Source organism: Genypterus blacodes, unplaced genomic scaffold (assembly GCF_046128005.1).
Source record: "Genypterus blacodes isolate CSIRO-AG114 ecotype Tasmania unplaced genomic scaffold, CSIRO-AGI_Gbla_v1 ptg000007l_1, whole genome shotgun sequence".
Classification (NCBI taxonomy): domain Eukaryota; kingdom Metazoa; phylum Chordata; class Actinopteri; order Ophidiiformes; family Ophidiidae; genus Genypterus; species Genypterus blacodes.
The window spans coordinates 928,365-951,190 of record NW_027466821.1 but is presented as its reverse complement, the minus strand read 5'-3'; the positions used below and the strand labels follow the sequence as shown (position 1 = coordinate 951,190).

General features: G+C 44.0%; 1 protein-coding gene across 1 annotated transcript in view; it reads right to left on the bottom strand.

The window, feature by feature from the left end:
* The window catches only part of nav3 (neuron navigator 3), a 144,763-nt gene that overhangs the window by 8,807 nt on the left and 113,130 nt on the right, over positions 1-22,826 (bottom strand). The window contains exons 13-28 of the mRNA XM_076150703.1: positions 16,991-17,117; positions 16,210-16,519; positions 14,988-15,717; positions 13,469-13,894; positions 12,745-12,786; positions 11,210-11,367; positions 9,956-10,150; positions 9,820-9,872; positions 8,943-8,966; positions 7,747-7,770; positions 7,529-7,606; positions 4,633-4,716; positions 3,827-3,938; positions 3,483-3,607; positions 1,186-1,209; positions 566-732 (exon numbers count right to left, since the gene is read on the bottom strand). Coding sequence (XP_076006818.1) covers positions 566-732; positions 1,186-1,209; positions 3,483-3,607; positions 3,827-3,938; positions 4,633-4,716; positions 7,529-7,606; positions 7,747-7,770; positions 8,943-8,966; positions 9,820-9,872; positions 9,956-10,150; positions 11,210-11,367; positions 12,745-12,786; positions 13,469-13,894; positions 14,988-15,717; positions 16,210-16,519; positions 16,991-17,117 — 2,679 coding nt within the window. The remainder of the gene's footprint in view (positions 1-565; positions 733-1,185; positions 1,210-3,482; positions 3,608-3,826; positions 3,939-4,632; positions 4,717-7,528; positions 7,607-7,746; positions 7,771-8,942; positions 8,967-9,819; positions 9,873-9,955; positions 10,151-11,209; positions 11,368-12,744; positions 12,787-13,468; positions 13,895-14,987; positions 15,718-16,209; positions 16,520-16,990; positions 17,118-22,826) is intronic.

Genomic DNA, 22,826 nt, shown 5'->3' with positions numbered 1-22,826 from the left:
CGCCACACAGCACAGCAGATATTCACAGACTGTACTTCCATGCTTATTACGGTTGGGTGCATAACAGCAACACATTGGACCTGAAGCCATTAAGGTGACATAAAGTCAATATGTTCTAGGCAGAGTTTGACTTTTTTTGCAGTTAGTTACAGCTACTTATTCTCAACCTCAAACTGGACCCGGTTGCCGTGATCTATTATCCTAAGATAACCCCATGCATGCCGAGGTTTTTATGGCATTAAGATGCAGATGAAACCACAGCAACACACCCCACTGCACACACACACACACACACACACTCCCTTGGAGCATGCCAGGTGCCACCACACAGAGCCTGTTACCGAGATCTGTGCTTGTAGACCACATGACCGTTTTGCTTTTTCTTTGGCATCCAAATGGGAGAGGACTTGCTATCGCAAACACACTTTCTAGAGCGGGTAGAGAGATGTTAAAGACACGGATGAACAGAAAGGTCGGACAAGAGAGAGAAACGTGAGTGAGAGAGAACAAACCAAAAACAACGGTACAGAGGTGATTTCAATGAGAGATCCGTGTGTAAACTCACTCTGTGGTGGAGGGGGATGAGCGCAGCGTGGCGATGCTGCCTTGCCTGTTGTCGTGCTGTAGTTTGGGCGAGGATGGCAGTGAATCTGTCATCTCCTCCATCTCGTCGTGGGAGGACTGGGATTTGGTTTTCTTCTTGCTGAACGCTTGCTTGAAGGAGCTGCGTAACTGCAAGACAGAGAACAGCAGCAACCCACAGGTGCAGGTGTCAACATCATATCAACTCTCAGGCGACATCTCATCCTGTTAGAACAGGAAGTAACTCCGTGCTGTTCCCAAGCAGTGGTCACGGTCTGTTTCAGATAAATACGGGGGTAAAAGGCAAGGCAATAAGGAGGGATGGAAATGAGAATGGGAGAGGGGAAGCCAGGCTGTTTAAGGGTCCTAAATCTAGGGCTGAACAGGCAGTCAGAATGGACAAAGTAGTAAGAAAAGGCAGTCATGATGGGGCAAGGTTGCCGTTTCCATGCCGACAGTTCCAGAAAAAACGGAAGAAGAAGAAGAAGAAGTTGCTTTGACATGAGGGGAGAAAAAGAGAGTCAAGGACGAGAGAAAAGGATGGGAATGTGATGGGGGAATAATCACTGCACACATACAGAACACACTCTGGGTGCCACTGACCTGAGCCGGGATGGAGTCGGACACCTGAAGATGCAGAACACACCCAGCGTTAAGCCACGCAAACACACACACACACACACTCCTACTCACGTCCATATCTACAGCAAAGGCAGTGCTCGATAAACGATAAGGGCTAATGACGTGATCTGACTTTGCAAATACAGTTGCTGCTGCTGTAATGCAGACATTAATAATGATGATGATTTCTATTATGATTACAGCTGGAGCAGCCATGAATCCATCTTGCTTATCTTATACATTTTGCAGACACTGACAGCTTGATCTTTGTCTGGTTATTGGTTATTTTGAAGTCCCTGTGACCATCAAAAGGGAAACACTAGATATTTATCATTTAGAAACACAACATGCCTTCTCACATGACATATAAGTAAAATACAAGTTATTACTTAAGGTAAATCATTTAAGTTAAAATTCCAGATTGCAAAGTCTCTTCAGGAATAATGTATTTAATCTTTAGAAATGAGCCCACTTAAATGTTGGTTGTAAAACCTTTTAGAGGGGACATCGTGTACAGATGTTAGGGCTCTATTTTGAAACCGCTACAATACATCATATCTATAGGCATGCAACTCAAGCTGCAATTTGCAACTTTGACAATGTACAACAATAACTCCCTTCCATATAACACAATAAAAGTCAGGGTAAATAATAAAAAGCTAAATATGGCCACTTTGAAGATACTCCAGTATTTCTCTCCCACATGCTTAAGACCTTTAATACCTAAAGCTGTCTGAGGTGATGGAAGAGTTTGTTTTTCATCAAGGAAGAAGTGTAGCTTGAGGGAGGAGAGACAAATCAAACTGTGTGTGTGCCTGTGCGCCTGTTTGTGTGTGTATACTTGTTTAGATATATTGTGCACACTAACTTGTATTATAGACCTTTGGAGTGAATGTGCTATAAAAATAAAGCTCACTTCATACGACCAGATAAGAATATTTTATTTATCCTGGGGGAAATTCTTGAAAAAAAAAGGGTTTGAACTCGCAACCTTGTGGTGATGAATCAGCAGCTTAACTCATTGAGCTACAGAGCAGCTTTATAGCTTCATAGGATTACAATTATGTTCACAGTTTGGATTGAATTTGGATTCAGAATGGATCCTGTTGTATTGTAGTGTTTTCTGGATTTTACAACAACACTGCATCTCACCCCAGCCTATTGCATGCTGGGAAAGGCTCTGTCCCCTATGTCCCTGAGCAACCTAATTAATGTATAGATTTTACATTACAACACCCTGCCCCTCCCTTCTCTGCCAAAATTGATCTGAGTCCAATTCCATGTCTGCACGATCCAAACAGGCTTTTTGCAAGATGCCTTTGCACATTTGTACATCTTACCAGCATTGCTGACGTCACACCTCTTCTTCAACCTCTATGCGGTCTCTGCACTGTGACCTCTGTGATACTACCGGCCACAGTGCTTCTTATCACCCTAATTTGCATATCATTGTCTCTCTGAATGTGGAATTCATCTGTGTGAAGTGCATCTCGAGCAGTTGTTGCAATGCTTAACACTTCTGCTCGACCTTCTGTTTGCCCTTCATAACTCATCACCAGTGGATGCTACCTTAGCCTGCTGAGCCTGACTTCGCCTTGGCACTGTAACCTAGCAACAGTGGCAGATGTGGTTTTGGGTGTTTCTAAAGTGACCTGTGAGGAGCTCTGCCATGAACAAAGCTAAAGCACAGAGCACTGAGTTAGTGATCCAAGCACAACATCAATGACAAAACAATCAGGACCATGAAGGAAAATGGCTACTTGATCACACATTGAGTGGCCAAGTGAGTGTTTGAAATTGGACCGTACAACCTTGGACCTCACAAACAAACTCACACAACTGAACACCTGCTTCACATATTGAAAGCATCACCGTGACTGTGCTGTTGAAAGCTCCAGTGAGATGACAAACCATGAAAGAATCATCACACCGCTTTGATTTGGGGGATTTTGAACCAATAGAGGGATAGAGTCACAATCAAACCCAGGCCTCTGGTGCTTTTTGTTGTTAGATTAAGCTCTATGTGGGCTGATGGCATTTTAGGCTTTTAGCTGCTACAATCGCTGTACCAAGGCAATAAGCTTCATCACACAGACCCATAAGATTCTGCACAAACAAGTGTATTTGAAATTGGCTTAACTTCTATTGAATGTTGCAGATTTGAATGCTTTTGAAATATCCATCAATGCATCATAGAGTTTAAAAGCATGAGAGGCTTCTGATATAAATGGACGAGTTCAAGATAGAGATGGTTTTGTCTTGCTTCCTTGTTTGCTTACCCAGCTCTTCTTCTTCTTCTTCTTGTCCTCTGCGTCCTTGCACAGGCTGCCCATGCTGGAGTGGCTGGCTGCACTGTTGATGCTGGACATGCTTTCAGAGGAGTGCTGCCGTCGGATCCGCAGGTCTACCAACAAAACACAAAGCTGTCAGCTGAAATGACTGCTGTGAGTATAAATACAGATTCAGGTGAAGAGCAAATCTGTGTCTGGGTTACAGGCCTAATTTCCCTTCTACACCTATTTTTCACAGAACATTTCACAGAAGAATGAGCCTAAAAATAAGTCCATTCATTCCCCTAAACCATTTCATCTGGTTAAATGCCCCATTTTGGCTTTTGTGTTACCTTTGTGTAGGTGGTCAGGGCCGTTGAGCGCCACCTGAATGGCTGTCTGAGCGTCGCTGTTCTGGGTCTTGAGCCCCTCTATCGTCTCCCTCAACTCTGCCAACTCAGACTCCTGAAACCCAGAATGGAGAGACAGACAGAGAAGAGCTCAATCACTGGAAACAGACTTGATATTTTTAGATTTTTGCATGGGTTTTTATTGGAAGCGAATGAGTAAAATAGCAGGAGGTGGCATCCGCACATCCAAAACGCAAAAAGTCAACGCCAGCAGAGAGACAACGATGATAATCCCTCCCATAAGAGTTTCTCAGATAAGGTGGTGGTATGCTCACAGTGGACTTGTCCCCTCGGCACCACCTGCTTAGAATTAAAAACCTTGGCCTCCGTTGAACCAACACCATCAGATATGGGATTCTTCTATTCTCTTTCCTGCAAACCCCCACTGAGGGCTGCAGTGCAGATAGGGTTTCTGCTTTAATTAAAAGTTGGGACGGCCTTGTTAGACAAAGACATCCCACCCGATCCCAGTCTGCTTTCATTTGCAGAGGATTAAAAAGCTCTGCAGGTCTCAGCGCTGCTCTATGTATGGCGCGTGTGGACAGGGGGGGGGCATTCACAATCCCCTGGCGATATATCTGTTAACATACTGATGTTTGAGGTCATCAGAAAACAGAACAGAGCCAGGATTCACGCTCACGTCGTTACATTGCACGGCCAGTTTCTAATCATTGCTCCTCCATTGAATCCTTCTGCAAAGCGTTACTGCATGTACGGAATATTTCACGTTCTGGACACAGTTCTCGTACCTTTTGTTCTGCGGTCATGGTGAGGCTCTGCAGGCGGCAGGTCATGTTACTGAGGCTCTTCTCAAAGGCGGCGACCAGGTGAGCCTGCAAACATTGTTGATATGAAAGACAGTGTTGAGATTCTGCATCCGGGTCATTTATGCACCAGAGGGGGTCGTCTTCTCAAACTTAATACACCTTATCATATAAATGAAATGAATTTTGTTCTTTTACAGTCCTGATGTATTTTGATCACAGCACTGATTCCGGGTCCCATCCACAGATACACAAAGTCCTTCAGAATACACAACAATCACAACTGCAAAACGTCAGTGCTTACTTTTCATTTAAGTTTAAGGGGGCAAAAGACCAAAACACACTCAGAGCCAGTATGGTTACATGCACGTTATATTCTGGTATGTCTCCGATATGTGAGTAACTTGACTTACTTGCCTACTTATTGCCTAAATTGAATTACAATTCAAATGTGTATCTGCATATAAATGTGGAAACTGTTCACCCACAAAAGCTGCACATATAAAGAGAGAGAAAGAGAAGAAGCTGGACTTGAGAACACACGCACGCACGCACGCACGCACGCACGCACGCACGCACGCACGCACGCACGCACGCACGCACGCACGCACGCACACACACACACACACATCACTAAAGTTCTGCCCTTCCCTGCCTGACTTCATCTGTCACCCAAGGGTGCAGCGGCAACACACCGAAGGATTACAAATGCTTAGCAAAGTCACACCATCTGCTCCGCGCTGTGCGAAAAGGCAGCACGGCTCAGTGTGTTTGCTCGTGTGTGCTCTAAGTTTACCTGCAGATAAGGTGTTTGGTTTGTGTGTGTGTGTCTTTAGGGTGTCTGACTCCCATTCCAAGCAAGACACCCTGACACACCTGTTTACCAGCTCACCCAGGCAGACACAGTAAGACAGTCTTAGCTCTACACACACAGATCTATTTATACTTTATCCATGTAAGCAATCTTACCCTAAAACAACTCTCAGCTATTTTAAGAGGCAAAAGACAGAGGAAACCTTCCATCATTCTGTCCTTGTGAGGACACGCCAGCGCCCCGATGCTTCCGACCTTTACAAATGTCAACTTCTTCAACATGTCTCCCTCTTTCCAACTCCACCTGTGAGCACCAACTCAGCAGCCCCCCCACCCACCTGTCCGCCCTGCAGGGGGTGCTGATCAGACTCCAACGCTTCCTGTAGCGGAACCATCTGTTCTTCTACGAGAGTTGGCGTCCGGTGGCCACTCTTAGCCCATGAACCCCCTGTTTTTCTGAACTTAATTCTGATTCCTGAAGACGTGACACTCATGTTAATGCTGCCTGATCGACCGCCACACAGTCACGACTACAGCATCGCAAGCCAGGGCCTACCGCTGGGCTAAATCCGTGTAATGCTTCAGAGAGAAGGGGAGGAGAAGACAAGGGAAAGAGAAGGGAACGGTGATGAAGAACATGGCCGAAACAAGGAATACGAGTAAGAATGAGAACGGGGCGTGAGCAGGAACAGAGGACAGGAGCAGCCATGTGACAAGTCAAGCTGAGGTAGGGAAGAGAGAGGAGAAGGAGAAGGAAAAGGAAAAGGAGACTGTATGAACTCGTAAACCCAATTTAACATCAGCCAAGGCGAGAGCATAATCCCCTTCACTGGCTGGAAGAACACCGAGCACAATAGTTTGCCGGTTTGGCAGCATTTGTTCTTTTTAATCCCTTTGACAGGATGCTGGCTCTGCTAATTCTGCAGCATTTTGATCGAATAAAAGCAAAACAAATACGCTGTTAATTAAACTGACGCCTGTGGAGTGCACCTAATCAAACGTGACAAATATGCTTTTCAACGTGGGAATTAATGTGAGAGATCGAAGAGCGGCCGAGTGTGTTGACATAACCGACACCATATTTGTTTAAGAACATTTTTCAATTTCCCCGAACTAAAGAAACTAAGCAAAAAGTCTAATTATGAATGCAGTGAATGATTGTTGCATGTTTCCTCACTGGGGTCAAATGAAATCCTGTGACAACATCCAGGTAGTACTGCGTGTTTGTTGTGGAGATGATTCAGCGATGTTTCTGGCAGCTTGTGCACTTGGCACAGTGTGCTTTGGTTCTGGCCCGTGGGCTGAGAGCATGACTGAGCTCTGACATTTCCATAGAGTCACACACACACACGCGGCGGAGAGTTGAGGAGGGTTTACAACATTGGCATCATATCCATACTGTGTGATGAGTCTGAACAAATTCAACACTATTTTACAGAAATGTTGGAGTTGTAAAGGATAAATGCGGTTTCTGTTGCAGTTTTGATCCGATGTAAACACACAGGGATGTAACTTCTATCTCTTACTTTTTATTTTATTCATATTTTCCTGTTTTTGTCTAGATATGCTGCTCCAAACCAGACAATGTTTCACTGCACACAACTCCCCTATAAGCTTAGGCGTCAAAGTGTTGGATGCAAGAGAAGACAGAGTCTGTCTCCATGCTTGATCAGGCAGTAGGCATTGGAGGAGAAGCTGAGTCAGACGAGACGGAGTTTGTCTATCTGCATCTTGACGGCAAGGCTTCGTCTTGCACCCACGCGTGACGCACTAGAGTTGAGTTCACTTTCCTCATCTCCCCTTTCTGTCCCTCTGCTCGTCAATCACTATTTGATCCTCTCTGACAGGGTTAGATGCTCCTGTTCTCAGCAGAAGTCCACCAGGTGAGACAAAAGCAAAGAGACAAACAAACAGGAGCAGAAATAACCCTCCTATCTAAGAGCAAATGCAGAAAACCGCCAAAATCAACAGACACTGCTGCTTGAGACGGGGAGAAAAGTAGAGTGTGGGTGTCTTACAGATTTCTCATCCTTAATTTTGACATAATCTTTGAAGTAAACCAACTCACGTTTGCAGCCAGCTGAGACGTCAGGGTGGCCACCTTCTCCTGAGAGGCATCCAGCTCGCGACGCAGCTTTCTGATTTGCTGGTTTGGGGAAGGAATGGCAGAGAAACACGTGCAAAGGTGAAAAATGCGAAGACTCCAAACGGTGCAGGTTCATTTGCAACGTAATACTGTCTGAAAACAATGAGGTGAAGTGTGAATGTAAAGTGCGGGGCAGTTACCGTGGTATTCTGCCCTGTTTGGCCCTTGAATAAAAAGAGAAAAGTAGAAATTAACCCTATGTTAACACTAGGCTTCAAGGTATTCAAGATTGTTAAAAAAACAAATGCAAAGATGCTGACCTGAGCCAAATCATAATCACAAATCCATGGTTAGGATTAGTAATCACCAGTGCCAAGTGTGTCAGTTTAGCAAATCCGTATTTAAAGTGTGCACACAATATATTATAGAAAAGAACAGGAAAGTATTCATTGACATAAACGTTATTCATTCACACAGAAGAACTTCACGCTCATTTCCAAAATGCTCCTAATGGAATTGTATATGCTAATGTCTTCCGATTACTGTTAATCCCTATTACACATTGTAGGACGCCTCGTTTTGAATAAGGACATTTGATTTATTTTTGTCTGTCTCGGTCTGTCTCTGCCTGCCCCTGGTTTGGTTTGATTCCACTGAAATTGATGGATTTTGATGAAGCAAACAGGAGAGGTACGAGGCGAGGGACGGCTTTCACCACAAGGGTTCACCACGAGTTTTGGTAATGCAATGGCAGATTTCCAATACACATTAGATTCATTTCTATAAACCAGTTTGTCTGAAAACTGACCTGACAGTATCTGATTCCATGTAATTTAGCATTTATTCATTAATTTAGCAGGACCACTTGTATCTTCTGTGCATGTGGCCTTGTTGTTCTGCTGTAGGTATGACATTTTAGCTAAACACCACCAATCTGGCACCTCATGCAGAGTTAAAACACCCCAATGGACAGTAATTGCCATTATTCTTTGTCCGAGGCTGTGAGACGTTAAAGTAGAAAATGCAGAGGAGGGGATGAAGATGAAATAAGTACAGGAGGGATGCTATCGAGAATCAATGCAACATAGAGTTAAACTGCTTCAACCGTGTATTTTCTGGTCTTTGAGTAAATGCTTTTGTTTGAACCAATCACCAATAAGAGACCACGTGACTTTAAGTTCAGTAGGGTGAATATCACTGTTTGTGCTCTGATCCGCAATGACAGACCAAACACGGGTGCAATGTAGGAGAAAAGCTCACACACTTCAAAACACATCAACCCAGTAAAGCGTCAGCCAGTAGGTCCTAGAGTGCAGCGACGCGTGCTCGCCACACGGACGCTGCTGCTTCACTTGTAGCGAGAAAAGAAAAAAACAAATCACAAAGTCGTTCTTACCTCTGAGTGCGCTTTCTCCTCCGTCTGCAAGAAGAAGAAGATGTGTTTGGAAAAGTCCAGCTGGCATTTTTCCATAAAGTAATGCACATTTCCATACTTCACTCGCTGACCTCAGCAATTTATGTTCATACTCTTATACTCTGACATCATTTCACATGAATTCAGAGTTTGAGTGTTTAATCCTTGATTTCAGTACTTCAAGAACAGCAGAATGTTTCTTGAACGTTACTGGAAGCAGTTTTTCTGTCATTAAAATGAGTCCGCTTACTAAAATCATTCTAATGCCAAGGATCAGAAGAAACATTGGAATGAAAAATAGAAAATAAGAAAAATCTTTTAAACCAGATTAGTCACGTATAAGTGGATAAAAGTGGATAAAGACTGGAAACAAAATAGGAAATGGTTCAGGATAAACACAAAACAGATTAATCTGACCCTGAAGGAAAATCTTCATCATTCAAATGAAATGCATCCAGGCCTTTTCCTCTCCAAGTTTTTAAGTGCAGCAGGAAGCAGGCGGACTCTGTTAGTAATCGATTTTTCTCCCTAAAGCTAATCCGCTGCCTTGCTGAACACGATGCCTGCTGCTCTACAAAATCCAACACTTGTCCAGAGCGAGAGTGAGTGTGTGCAGATGAGATTTAACGCTACACTGCACACATAACAGGGAAGAGCTGGAGGCTTTGAATTATGAAAAAAAAGAAGAAATTCAGGATGGTTTAAGTCTGAAAAGTGAAAGAGTCCGAAATCTCTCAGCATTTCATAGAAAACGAGGATAAATCCTGGTGTCACGTTACACCTGCACCACACCAAACATCTGAAGAGTTGTAAATCTTACTTTGGTTACTTATCCCTAAAACCAACAACAACTACTTACTGCAGAGTACAGTGAAGACGTGCTGGAGACCAGAGACAAGGAGGAGCCATGGACTGTAAGGAGACACACATTCAGACAACATAAGTTACAAATTCCAATAAATATCTGTAAAACTACTGTAAATAAAGCCCCATACCCTCATCAGTACTGTCTCTGAAGGAGCCAGAGCGGCTGATGGCCCGGGGCCTATCTTCCAAGGAGGTTGCGCTGCCCCCTAGTGGGTGACCCTCTCCGTACAGGTCGAAGGAGTCCTGGGCCGGGATGCTGTTGGAGCGGCTCATGCTGCTGCTGCCGTGCGGAAGGTTATACTGGCAGATATTGGTGGGGCTCACTGCAAACCCGACAGAACCCACAGAGACAGATAGATCAGTGTCTTGCACGATATCTTATAACACAGGTGTCATAACTCAAGGCGGGCCACGTCATGGCCCACGAGAGCAAAATAAACGTCTATGCCGCTTTTAAGCATACACTGTCCATAAACTACATTTCCCACAACGCATGTCGATATTGTGACCCGCAAAAGTGACGCCATTAAAATGCAGCGTTTCCACATCAGTGTCAGCTCAGCGTGAGATCAGCATTTCACAAGGGTGATTTTCCGAGGAAAGATTCTAGGATAATTTTGTAAATGATTCTTTCATGTAATCTCCATCTGTGAACGGCTTTCTGTGCCTTACGATCTTCTCAAATCCATCTTCTTGATCGATTTGCTCTCCCCAGCTTTCCACAGCAGTATCCAAAGTGCTCTATTAAGTTCATTTCCAGTTTGGTACTTTTCAGTAAATGCTGCGTGTTTGTTCTGAACTTTGTGCTTTTTACTTCTCTTATTTATTATAATTTCTCTTTCATTTCTCTCCATAAAGCAAGCACATTATTATTAATTATTATTATTTCTCTCCTGTATTGTTGTCAGTGAAAGCAAATTGTAACTGTCCAGGCAGAATTCAACTCTCTATCTTCCTCCAAGACTTTTTCGGAGTTATCCACTGATAGTGAGTCAGTTCAGTTCACATTTCTACACAGATGAGGAAATGTATGTACGTACATTTAAAATCATTTCTAGATCTTGACAAGTTGTTTTATATATACCTTATTGTTATTATGTTTATTGCTGAAATTGCACTTGTTTTACTTAAGCAATTTCAGGTTGTTCATAATATGTTTTGTAAAAAGATAGTTACATAAAAGTAAACATTGGCAGTATAAACTTGTACCTCTTTGCACTAAAACAAAGGGGAAACTTGGAGTTGTCCATTTGTAGGTTATTATGCTACGATTTTACTTCTCCGCCCCACTTGAGTTTAAATTGGGCTGAATCTGGCCCCGAACTAGAACGAGTTTGACACCCCTGTCTTATAACATGCATCAAGGTCTTATATGGACTCACGCAGGTTGGAGTAGTGGTATTTTCCAGGTATTGTGCAGGTAGCTCCCGGAGGCGACAGTGGAGACTGGCTGCCGGTGTCCTGAAGCCCCCCAGTTGAGAAGGACCTCAGCCACTCCTTTCCCTCTTCATTGGATGTCTGCCGGGAGGATGGAGGGTACCTAAGAACCCACAAATACTCAAGTCAAGTCCTGGCTAAGGATGCCAACAGCCAACACAGTGAAACGATTCTTTGGATTAAGTGCAAGAGTAGAGTTCTATGGAGGATGGATGAAATGAGCGTGGGGCAATGTGGAGGCAGACCAACAGAAGGGAAAATACATCCAGCTACACCACGCACACATGCATCTACGCACACCGCTCGGGTTCAAAGCCGCCAAATACACTGACACGGCTCATCTCTTCTCTTCCCTGCTCCAAAGTGGCTTGGCAGCAGAAGGCCTTCTTATCGTGGGCTTGACAAACGCCCATATTTAATCCTCTGAGGATGATAATTGAGTTTGCGTTCATCCCCTTTCAGTGATGCCGTCCTCCCAGCGCCCCCATTACTAAGCTTGTCACATCTGACCTCCCTCCAGTCCCCTGTTGAAATGTTGAAACTGAACATTGGTGGCAGGCAGGAATATCCCAGCGCTGGCTTCAGTGTAGACTGATTATAAAATGCATTTGACCAATGTTAGTGCTTTCAGCTCCTCTTATAGTCTATAGTCTAAAATGTGAACAGACAGGCATAGAATTTGTGGTTTGACAAAGCATTTAATTGCAGAATCCATAGCTAAACCTCACTTCTAACAGGTTGTAGTTATAGATGAGATGCCTTTAAAGACTCAAAAATAGCTTCAGCACCAACCAGCTCGTCATAGATGAATGGTGTAGAAGCAGCACGCCCCATCTAAACGCTGAGCTTCTCACCAGCAGTGCTGTATAATTGGCAATAGGGGCTGCTTCCTGCAGAGGTGATGCCATTGTGAGGGATGGATCATGTTACTTCTGTCTCTTTGTGCCCCTCACCGCCAACAGTGCAAATGCTATCAAACATTTTAGGCCATTGTCGCGAGCGCTGAGAGAGAGAGAGAGGTGGATTTCTAGCAGCGCATTAAGATGAGAATTGCATGAGGGCTGACGCAGAGAAGCAGCGACGACAACGACGCAGACAAATGCAGTCAGCCAGATCATCTAAAGCTGCATTCACGCTGTTTCTTCAGATTTTTTCAGATTATCAGGGGAGTTAAAATGGGCACATACTGGGATTAGATAGGTGGCACAAAATCACATTACTGCTCAGCATATCTCCATTTGACATCACCATTAGTTGATATTGCCACACAGTAAGTAGTTATAAAGTAGTAAATCAATGTTTGGCCTGCAGTGTAAGAGCTGAAGTAATGGCAACGTTTGCTCATACACCATGCTACACATATAACAACATGACAGCACACACAGCGACCATACTCATGCATATGTTAAATAAATGGACTATGAAAATCAGTAAAAAGGCAACAGTTGGGGAATGACATCTGGCAGCAGACATGTTGTACCTCAGTCCCTTTTTGGGGAGTGTGTTTCTGTCAAGAGGCATGCTGTTAAAACACAGAGGATGAGTGAATTAGATGACACGTCTCCATCTTCACATTTTGCTCTTTGACAAACACACACACACATTTACAAGCACGCTCTACAACACACCAGCTAATGTGTCACAGTACAAGAGACACCATATGTAAATACACATCACGGCTAAGTTTGTGTCATTTTAAGGTCAGCTGTGTCTATTTATGAGACACACAGCTGAAATGGTGTCGCCCGGTGTTCTACATGCAAGCTATGTAGACAAAAACAACACAAACACTACATTCAAGAGTCTCTATGGCAACAAGTGTCTGAAATAATGTGGATTCAATCAGTTTTTTTCCCCAGCATGGCTGTGTTAGATGGCTCTCTGATAGGGCCTGGGGTCATTTCCTGGGTTGAAGATTACTCTGCAATCATGCATATGAAATTAACCTGTTAACAGAATTCTCAGTTTACATTTACAGTAAAATTTTTTGTGCAAGATTTGTGTCTCAGACCATGCCAGAAAAAGAAAGTCAAATCATCTCAAACCAAACAATATTCTGTGCTGGTGGAAGCACAGAATATGTCGGGGCATCCTCTGCACAGCATGCCTACGCTGCACTTTAGGAGAGATTTATTCTCTGTCTCTTCATTTTCAAATGAAACAATGAATAAGATTCTGCCCAATCGAATTTCCAAGGTACTCACCCCTCAGACAGGGTGGACTTGACACTGCTGGTGCGCGTAACCTTGGGCCCATGGTGGCCCAAAGGCAAATCAATGGACTCAGAGCTGGTGTGCAGACTGGTCATGCTCTGGCAGCTCAACGTGTCCTTGCTGCCCGCTGAGGAGCTACAAGCAGGCCAGGGCCGAGCGCCGGAGGGCAGGGAGAGGCCAGAGGCCGGGCTGGAGGCCGGGGAGTCAGTGCACAGGTCTGGGGTTTTGCCGTACAGCGGGCTGCTGCCGCCGCTCTGGCCGCCAGCGCTTCCCAAGCTCCCCGTGCCAGAGGAGGGCGAGTCGAGACTGGCCTGCCTCGCCAATGTGCCATGGGGGCTACCCAGCAATGAGGGGCACTTGCCAGAGTCGGGCGTGCCCGGCGAGCTGGCCTTGCTGCTGGCTTTGGTGCCAAACAATCTGGGGGGGCAGAGAGGTGGTTGATTCATAAATGCTCAAAGGACAAGTGATGAGCATGTGAAAGATCCAGAGCGGAACATTTACTCTGATATGCTTTGGGGTTGAGAAAGTAGATTAGATTGTCCTCTCGCATGCATCAGTTTGGCAAGTAGCATCAAGAACCGCAGAGGTAAAGATCAGTGTAGCAGGTTGAGAAACAGCAATTAAAACATGATTTTTGCTCTGACAACCACCAGACACTCATCAACTGTGAATCAAATGCTGAGTATACTTCCAGGCAAACTATCAGCAAACCCGCACCTCATTTCAGCTGTAGCTCTGATCTACACTGACACATCTGCTTTCACAGCTTTGCCCGTTTTCACCCCGCGACTCTAAATAACCCAAATCTGTTAGACCACTCCACCCTGTACGCTTCCCGCATATGATCAGACAGCCTGCGACTCCGCTCGCGTCTGTCCCTGGGCCAGCCATCGCAATCACACATAACATATAGGCGACGCTCTCGCTCTCTCTCTCTCTCTCTCTCTCTCTCGCAAATAAATAAATAAACCAAAGCTGGAAGACATGCAAATGAAACGTGTTGGCGTGACGGATCAGATGGGACGGATGTTTGGACACGCTTGGCGAAAGGCATGCTTCTAATGAGTCGGCGATTGATGCGCTGAGAAACTCCTGTCTGCTGCCTGGTTGGATTACGGCTGCTGAAGTGGATTTGCCTGACCTGCATAAAAAGCAATCGGAGCTTCATCTTCAGGGTGCAGATACGTTTCTGGAGTATTAGCTACACCAGGGGAGCAATTTCAATAATGGCAACCCTCACTCAATCCATTTGCAATGCTGGCGCTGAAATATGATTTATTATGTGCATTCAAATATCTCTTGCATTGATATAGATGATATTTTTAAGATGTCGTAAAACATTACTGCTACTAATGACATCTTTGACTAAAACTCTGTTAACTACTCTATCTAACAGGAGCGCAATCTTGCTCGCAAGACATTGAACATGTATGATGGAATGCTTGATTCAGTTACAAAGACTAATAGTGAGGGACAAAGACCGAGTGGAAGCATGTTGTGTGTGTCTGACCTGCGGAAGGTTGGCGAAGCGATATCTGGGTACTTTGAGCCGGGCTGCCTGAGGCCTGTCTGGCTGGCTGAGATAGAGGTAGGGCTGGACTTGGGGGAGGTAGACAGTCCAGTTGTTGGGTCCTGATCTGACACAGCCACTTTCTCCTTGTCCGTTTGGTTGATGGTGACGGGACTGGAGCGGTCCGAGCCAACCTTCCCGGCATCCCTGCGTTTGGCCGCTGCTGAGGTCACTGCCCCGGCGGCTGATTTACCGCTGACATTGGAGTCGATGCTGCTGGAGCTGGAGCGATGGCCGCTGCGCCCAGCTGCCACCCCACTGGAGGATTTGGCAGGTCTGGGTAGGGAACGGTACTGGAGGGACACTTTGGAGCCTCCGCAGCTGAGAAGAATGGCATCGTCCTGGGGCTGTGAACCATCCAGGCTGGTCTTACGAACGCCACCAATGGCTGCGCCCTTGCCAAGGGCGGCAGAGGATTTAGGCGCCTTGCCCAAAGTGGCTGAACCACTGGCCAGCGTAGCACCACTAGAGGTGATTAGCGTGCCGGTGGGACCTGGGATCTTCTTGTATCCAAAGGAGCCCGTGGTGGGTGGGCGCCCAATGCCAGAAGGTGGTTTCTTTCCCTCATCCCCGCTGCTCTTGCCAGCATCTGAGGGTGAGCGCTGGATGCCAGATGAACTCTTGGAGGGGGCCTTGCCTTTCTCCGAGGCCTTAGCATCATCAGTTTTGCCTGTCAATTTGCATAAACACTTCTTAGCACAACAGTAAAAGCCTCAATCTCAGCAGCCTGATGCTGCCGAGGATTACATCACCTCTGCCACAGAGCAGAGCACAGAGCCAAATTAGTATTAAGAGCCAAAATCTACTTTATCACATCTCAGCTGTATTGAAAACCTATGTATATCCTCAAAAAAGGGACCAAAGTTGCTGAATAGATTGAATAGACTGCACAGTCTCTAAGCAGAGTTGTCAACAAAAGCAAATGTCAAACACAATTTTGCTGAGAGGCACTAAATCTACTGCAATGTCACTGACCTGCCTCTCAGTTACTGTAATAAAATGTGATTGTTAGTACAGAGATGAAGAAAACAGGTGTAAAGCAACACTTCCCTTAGCTTATGCAGGTGTAACCAAAATGTAAATGCTGCTGCAGTCAGTATGGAGGTTTTGCGGCTCTGATAACATATCTTATGATAAAGATAAACAATGAAACATCTCCTACCTGGTGTTTTGAGGGCGGCAGAGGTGCCCTTCGTCCTGGGTGGCGTGATGCCCACTTGAGCGGTCATGCCTCTCCGCCACGAACCCGTCTGCGACATCTGTGCCAGCGCGGCGGTCTTCTGGGCAGCGTCCTCATACTGGCCCTGGGCTTGGGAGGAAGACGAGGCGGAGGAGGTTTTCCAGCGGGAGGAAGCGCCACTGGGGTCCATGTTCGCTTCCAGCTCCTCCTCGACCTTCTTGAGGTCCTCGGCTCCGGCCCAGCTGCTGCTCACCTCCTGCTCTGCATGTTTGGACCTGCTTCCTCTCTGCGACTTGTCAAAGACACAGAAATGTTAAACATGAGCACAAAAGCTGCTTCATTTATTTAGTGTGTGAGGAGAAACGATCCAATTATGGTTATGCTGAAACTCTTGTATTGTCACACCACAAAGAAGTATAAACACAGCATGGAACATTTGTGAAATTACTGCCATCTTTGGAATCACCAGTCCACATCTTTTGGGATACACAGACACACAACAAAGACACACACACACACAAGCCTTGACAGATGGTCAGTATCCCTAGCAACACAAGAGTCTCTTAAGAGCCCAGTCTGTTGACTATTTCATTAAGAGCCAAAGATACTTGGCAGAATATCGCAGAGCCTCTGAGGAGATCTGAGCGCAGGACTTCACTTATTCATCTGTGATTTAACAGCTCAAACACAACCCCCTATAAACAACCACCATTTACCGCACATTACATCATCCATGCTGAGCTGTGGGCACTTGCGGCCTCACCTGTGCTCCTTTGCTTTTGCGCGACGAGCTGACAGAGGAGGAGTACGTGGGCGTGTTCAGATCGTCGGTGCTGATGTTGTCCAGAGTGTCGCTCAGTCCGCTGCTCACAGAGCTGCTGTCGTCCCAGCTAGAACGGGAGAGGAACAGAGCGGGTGAGAGTGCGATCGATGGTGGTGATTGAGGACAAACAGAAACAAGTGATGAAGAAGAGGAAGACCCAATAGAACAAAAAAAAGGATGGCAATATTTGAGGAACATGATAACTTTCAATATATTATTTTGAAGACATGTTTGGTAAGCTTGACATGTTGCAGCTTTTCTGAGAGCAGACAGTTCTCTTCTAACTCTCTTCTAAAGTATCATTTTCTCTGAGTGCAATCACCACTCGCAGACTTGCAAATCGTCTGTAATTGCCTCATTTGTCTCATCAAACAGCTGTGCCCCGTTTCTAATCTCCATTTGTGCCACAGTGACTTTTGGGTATTTGAGTTCTGTTTCAAACAAATGGCCTCGGCCCATTGATCATTTATCCTTAATCTTCTCATTAACTCTGTGTGTGTGTGTGTTTGCAAGTGTGAGTGTGGAAATAAAATGATCTTCATTAGCCTGGTCATTATTTAGCTGTTGTTGTAAGCTGACAGTGATCATCCACACACACTCCTGCTGCCCAATTACAACTGAATTACAGTCCAGAGAATTTCAGAATTATGTTCCACTAATCTGCAAAGCCATTTTCTACTATCAACTTCAATAAATCATCACCAATAATAACACATTAACTCTTCTTTAATTGTCCCCCTCTTCTGTGTCTCACCCTCAGACACACATTCACTATGTGTGTGTGCTTCTACCCTTATTTTGCAAATAAAGTCATCATCCGATACAAATTTTAAATCCAAACATACGCTGCATTAGAAATGCTCTCCCTGAATAAAATAATGGAAACTACTTCTGGAAGCTTGTTACACTCTCTCAACAAGTCATTTCACTCTCCCCATCTATAATTTATCGTAGACCAAGATGAAACCCTACGGCAGGCAGAAAATAAAAGAATAATGAGTCATTTTTAAAAGACTCTGAAGGGAGGATGGGAGGGGAAGTGTGGGCGAGCTGGAGATGCATGGACGCGGAGCTGTCCAGGGAAATAATGGCTTTATTGATTTTCTAAAGTTTGCTTGGAAAATCAATAACCACAAGAGTTGTTAAGCTATAAACAGTAGAATCCTTTTAATAAAAGCATACAGCGTTAATCAATTGTCATTTAATGGTGAGTTATGCAACAACAATGGACTAGAAAGGAACCTGTAATGAAACATAAGGCCACCAACACTGCTAGTGGAAACATGTTTGTCACCTTTTTCAAATGACACCTGGAAACATTTGTAACAGGCGTACAGCACAGCCGAGGCCTCGCAACCCAGTTGTTCACTGGTGCGGTGAAAAATTGATTCATTGTCATAATAAATGTTGGATGAGCAAAAAGAGCTATACCCTGCAACAGCAGGAGCAAGGTGCTTTGCCTTTCATCATTATATAGTGCTGGAGGGAGAGTGTGACGGAGAGAAGACCTTTGTGAAAGTTGCCAAATTTAAGGTGGACACTTGAGGAAATGTCATCTGTCAGAATCAGAATGTTTGCATTCCATGTGCACAGCAATGTACCAGTAAGTGGAAATGCTGTAGAAGTGTGTTTTTCCAAATTGAAACATTGTAAAGAATTCAAAATACACCTATAAATGAAAATTCGAACATGCAATTTTTTTTTTAAATTATTAATAAAACATATTTGAAAAATTCAAAGTGGAATGAACAATTCCGTTAGCATCATCCTCATCCTAATCATCATCATCATTACATAAGATGCTCTTTGTGTGATGTTTTGTCAACAAAAATATTTATTCATAGACAATTCACTAACAACAATGGAAGCAAAAGAAACAAAAGGCCTTAACTGTGAGGCTTTAACCTCACAGACAATTTCTCATTTTCTTTCATTTCACTCGATCAGTCATTTTGCCATTTCAGTTCCCTCCATAAAGCCATTATTGGGAAAAGAAATCCCCTCTGTGATGGATGCTACACTCGTATCATACAAAAATAAATGGCATCCCTGCTCAAGTTGAGCCTTGTACCTAAAGGTTTTTACAGTTTACTGAGAGACCGCTGTGAGACTTTTGCAAACAAAGCTTGTGGAAATCAATATCTTTGAAACATGTCTGGCTTGCTTCCTTTTAATCATTAGCTCTCATCTGCACATACGCCTGCCTGTGCTGATACTCTGGCTTTGTCTTGAGTTGCTGGCAGCAGCATTTGATATGGTTCTACAAAGGCTGCAGACAGTTGAAGAACATGACTGAATGTCTGTCTTACAGTCAACCAAGGAGTTGGTTCTGGGTGGGTGGGGCCTATAAGTTTCTGTGTTGATGGGTGCAGACAGGTCACCTTGATACTCTGAATCAAAGTTCAGCTCAGCGCAGCTTGTCAAATCCTTAAAAGTGATGGGGGAGCTGCAGAGCACTTGGTGTGTCCTGTGAGTGCAGCCCTCTGTGTGTGTGACAGACAGCAGGGGCAGACAGAGCCAAATGCAATGCTCCCAACAAAACAAGCCAGCCCGATGTGACTTGGCTATGCTCCAAAAGACAGCTTAAGCTTGCCCATATACAAAAAGCCCTCTCTCCGTGTATAATTATATTTATTGTGTAGAAATATTAGTTCGCAATGTATTCTCAGACAGATGAATCCTTTAATGATAAAAATTCACTGGGGATCAAACACACAGATGGTGGTTTAGGAGTGCTGATTGCTGCTTATGCTTTATCACACCTCACATATTGTGTAAGGTTCCCTGCTAGAGCGGGAAAATGTTCATTTTTATCCAATTTCCACCGAAGTTAGACGAACTGAACTCAATAACATCAAATGCGTGTAATAGAAATGGAGGTGGAAATGAAGGTAAAGATGCCATCCATGCTGCATGTCCATCATCATAACCAGAGGAGGAATCCAATCTTATCTGCTCTTACTTTGTTCCCACTGTCCTCCCAAGATGACCTCCATTCTACAACAGATGCAATCTTCGTTATACAGAGAGAAAATGAGTGTAATGATTACAATTATTTCTTGAGCCATTTGACTAATGACAGCCATGAGTCACAGAGAAAGGCTTTTGGAGGCAACACAAACAAACCCTTTGGCTTTTGTACTCGTCCCCTTAAGTCCCCCGTAATTATCTTAGCAAAATTATGCTAATTACAAGCTGAGTCACTAATGAAAACACAGTGAAAAAGTAGAGGAAATTACACAAATCAAAACAGAAGGAAAGAAAAACAGCACATTAACACCTTATCTTTGAAGAAAATGCACACTTTTGCAATCATTTGCCTGAAATCAAATGCATTCGAACGATTTATCATGCAAAACCGTTGTGCATTGTATTTGACCTATATATGGATCTGTAACATATCAATAACTGTTCACACTGTCCCTGGGAGGACTGAGAAAATCAAGCGTTCCTTTCCTCAACAAATGTCATTGAGGTACACCTGGGCCATGCACTCAAAGGGACATTTATTTAATTTCAAATTATTAAGGCTTGAAGAGAGCAAAAGGCCGACTCCCTTTTCTTCTTCCCTGAACAGAACGCCATAGGATCCCCATCACAAATTCTCCTACAAGGAGCCGCTTTGTCAGGAATGGTACATTCTAATTTAATAACACTTCAATGAACGCGGTTGAGCTGGTGTGTGTGTGCTGTGTCATAAGATCTTAAATTAACAATGAGTAACAGTCCTGGGTACTTGGGAGGAGACGGCAGTTGAGGATATTGGCTTATCTCCCATGTTTCATAAGAGAGGCACTGACACGGGCAGATGGCGTGAAACAAGTCAGTCTCCCCTCCAATCCAAGTGAAAACACGCCATATTTCCCTTGTGGTGTTCCAGCTCATTAGACAAACACACCCATAAGACCTCATACTGTAAAGTCTCATATACTGCAATCTCTCCATTGCAGCAATAACAACTAGAGCTATAGTTTACGGGTGGTGAGTTATGGTGACGGTGGGAATTTGAGAAGGACCAATGTGCTCTTTTACCTGCTTTTGAGACAATGTTTAGCAGAATCCTCTTGCAGAACTGCTCAAAAGCCAATACAGCAGAAGAAAGATGGTGTTGCTGCACGGTTCCAAGTGGAAATGTGGCAAAACAGGCCAACATAGGTGGATGAAAGGCCAAAGTGCCACTTTGCAATGTTAAATATGCTGTACATTCTTTAACTAAGAGAAGAGGACATATTCTGCATTTATTTTAATTTTTTCTTATTCTATCATTTAGCTTTTAGTCATTTTTCTAGTGCAATATAGTAGGGGAGGGGTTCTTAAAGAGACAGTGCCCCCCCCCCCCCCCCCCCCCCAAAAATGTAAAAAAATCATGTTTTCACTCAGTGAGCACAGCGGCCTATGTATATGAAATGTTAGTGTTTATGTACCTCTAGTATGTTGATGAAATTAAACAGTTTATCTCCACATCTTTCCAGAATATTGCGACACTGAAGATGCAAACAGCCTTCTGCCATGTAACCCTTGTAAATCTGGGGACACCGGCTATATGACCTCAGTGGTTTGATTATCTGGCTGGTCTCCTAATCCACAAATGTGCTTCCGCCTATTTCAGATTCCATTGGAAAGTGTCTTTCCTGCTGTTTTTTAGCACGTAGCCGCTCCCATGAACGTGCTCCTGTGGCTCTGCTCAACCATGCAAACATTGACTCATGCAGTATTCAATATTTGGGCTCTTGCTCTTCCCTCGGGCCGACAGAGAAAAAACGCTATTAACAGCATGAACAAAGGATAACATCTGGGATTACACACAGTAAATGAAATACATACATTTGAGGAGATCAATATGGATTTGGGATGAATTATGTCCAAGGGTGTGAAGACGAGGACACAGCCTTTCCTAACAGGACGTCTGATATAACAAATTCATACACGTCACAAAGAAGGACGTGGAAGAAGGAGCTCCATCACAATGTAGAGATGCTAAGGAAGAAACAGATCACTTTGCTACATTCACACACAAATGTTAAGGGCAAATTGTACAAACTATAAAACCCAATTTATCCCAAGTGGAAATGCTGGGAAAGGTTATGCAAAGAAATATACGTTATTTACAACCAAGCTATTACCTCTGAGAGCAATGAAAGTCACCCTGGACATCTTTGCTGAGTGTAATAATAACTGTAAGATCAAAAGTCTCTTTAAAGCAAACTAAATGAGTGTCTCACTTTAAGTTATTGCCTACGCTTTCCTGATATTAGACTCTGAGCTCCATCCCACTCTTTGGTGCCCATTTTAGTTTATTACAAATGATGTCTATTATCTAGGCACCAGTAACACTCTTGTGGTACTGATACTTTGTAAAGGATATTACATTTATCCAAGTAATGTTTGAATACCCATTTAATCTCCAATACAGCCTCAGATGAATTTACTTTTGGAATGTTTACTGAAAATAGAAGAGAGACCAAGTCACTCAGGCCCAAATGAAATGTTTGGTTGCTACATTCACACAAAAATGTACAGACAGATGAAGAGCAAGCAAAAAGCAACAGCGAAGTCCATCATCTTATCAATTTATTAAACAGAGAAAACATTTAGCAAGAATGATAGTCTGTCTCACAGTTTCATTATATTATCTTCCTCTCTTCCTCTTGTCTTATTGCACACCTAAAAACAATGTAATGTAATGTAACTGGAGAGTACTTCATGATGCAAGTTAATGCTACTGAGCAGCAAAGCTCTTCATAAAGCACCAATACAACCTTGCAGATGACTTCAC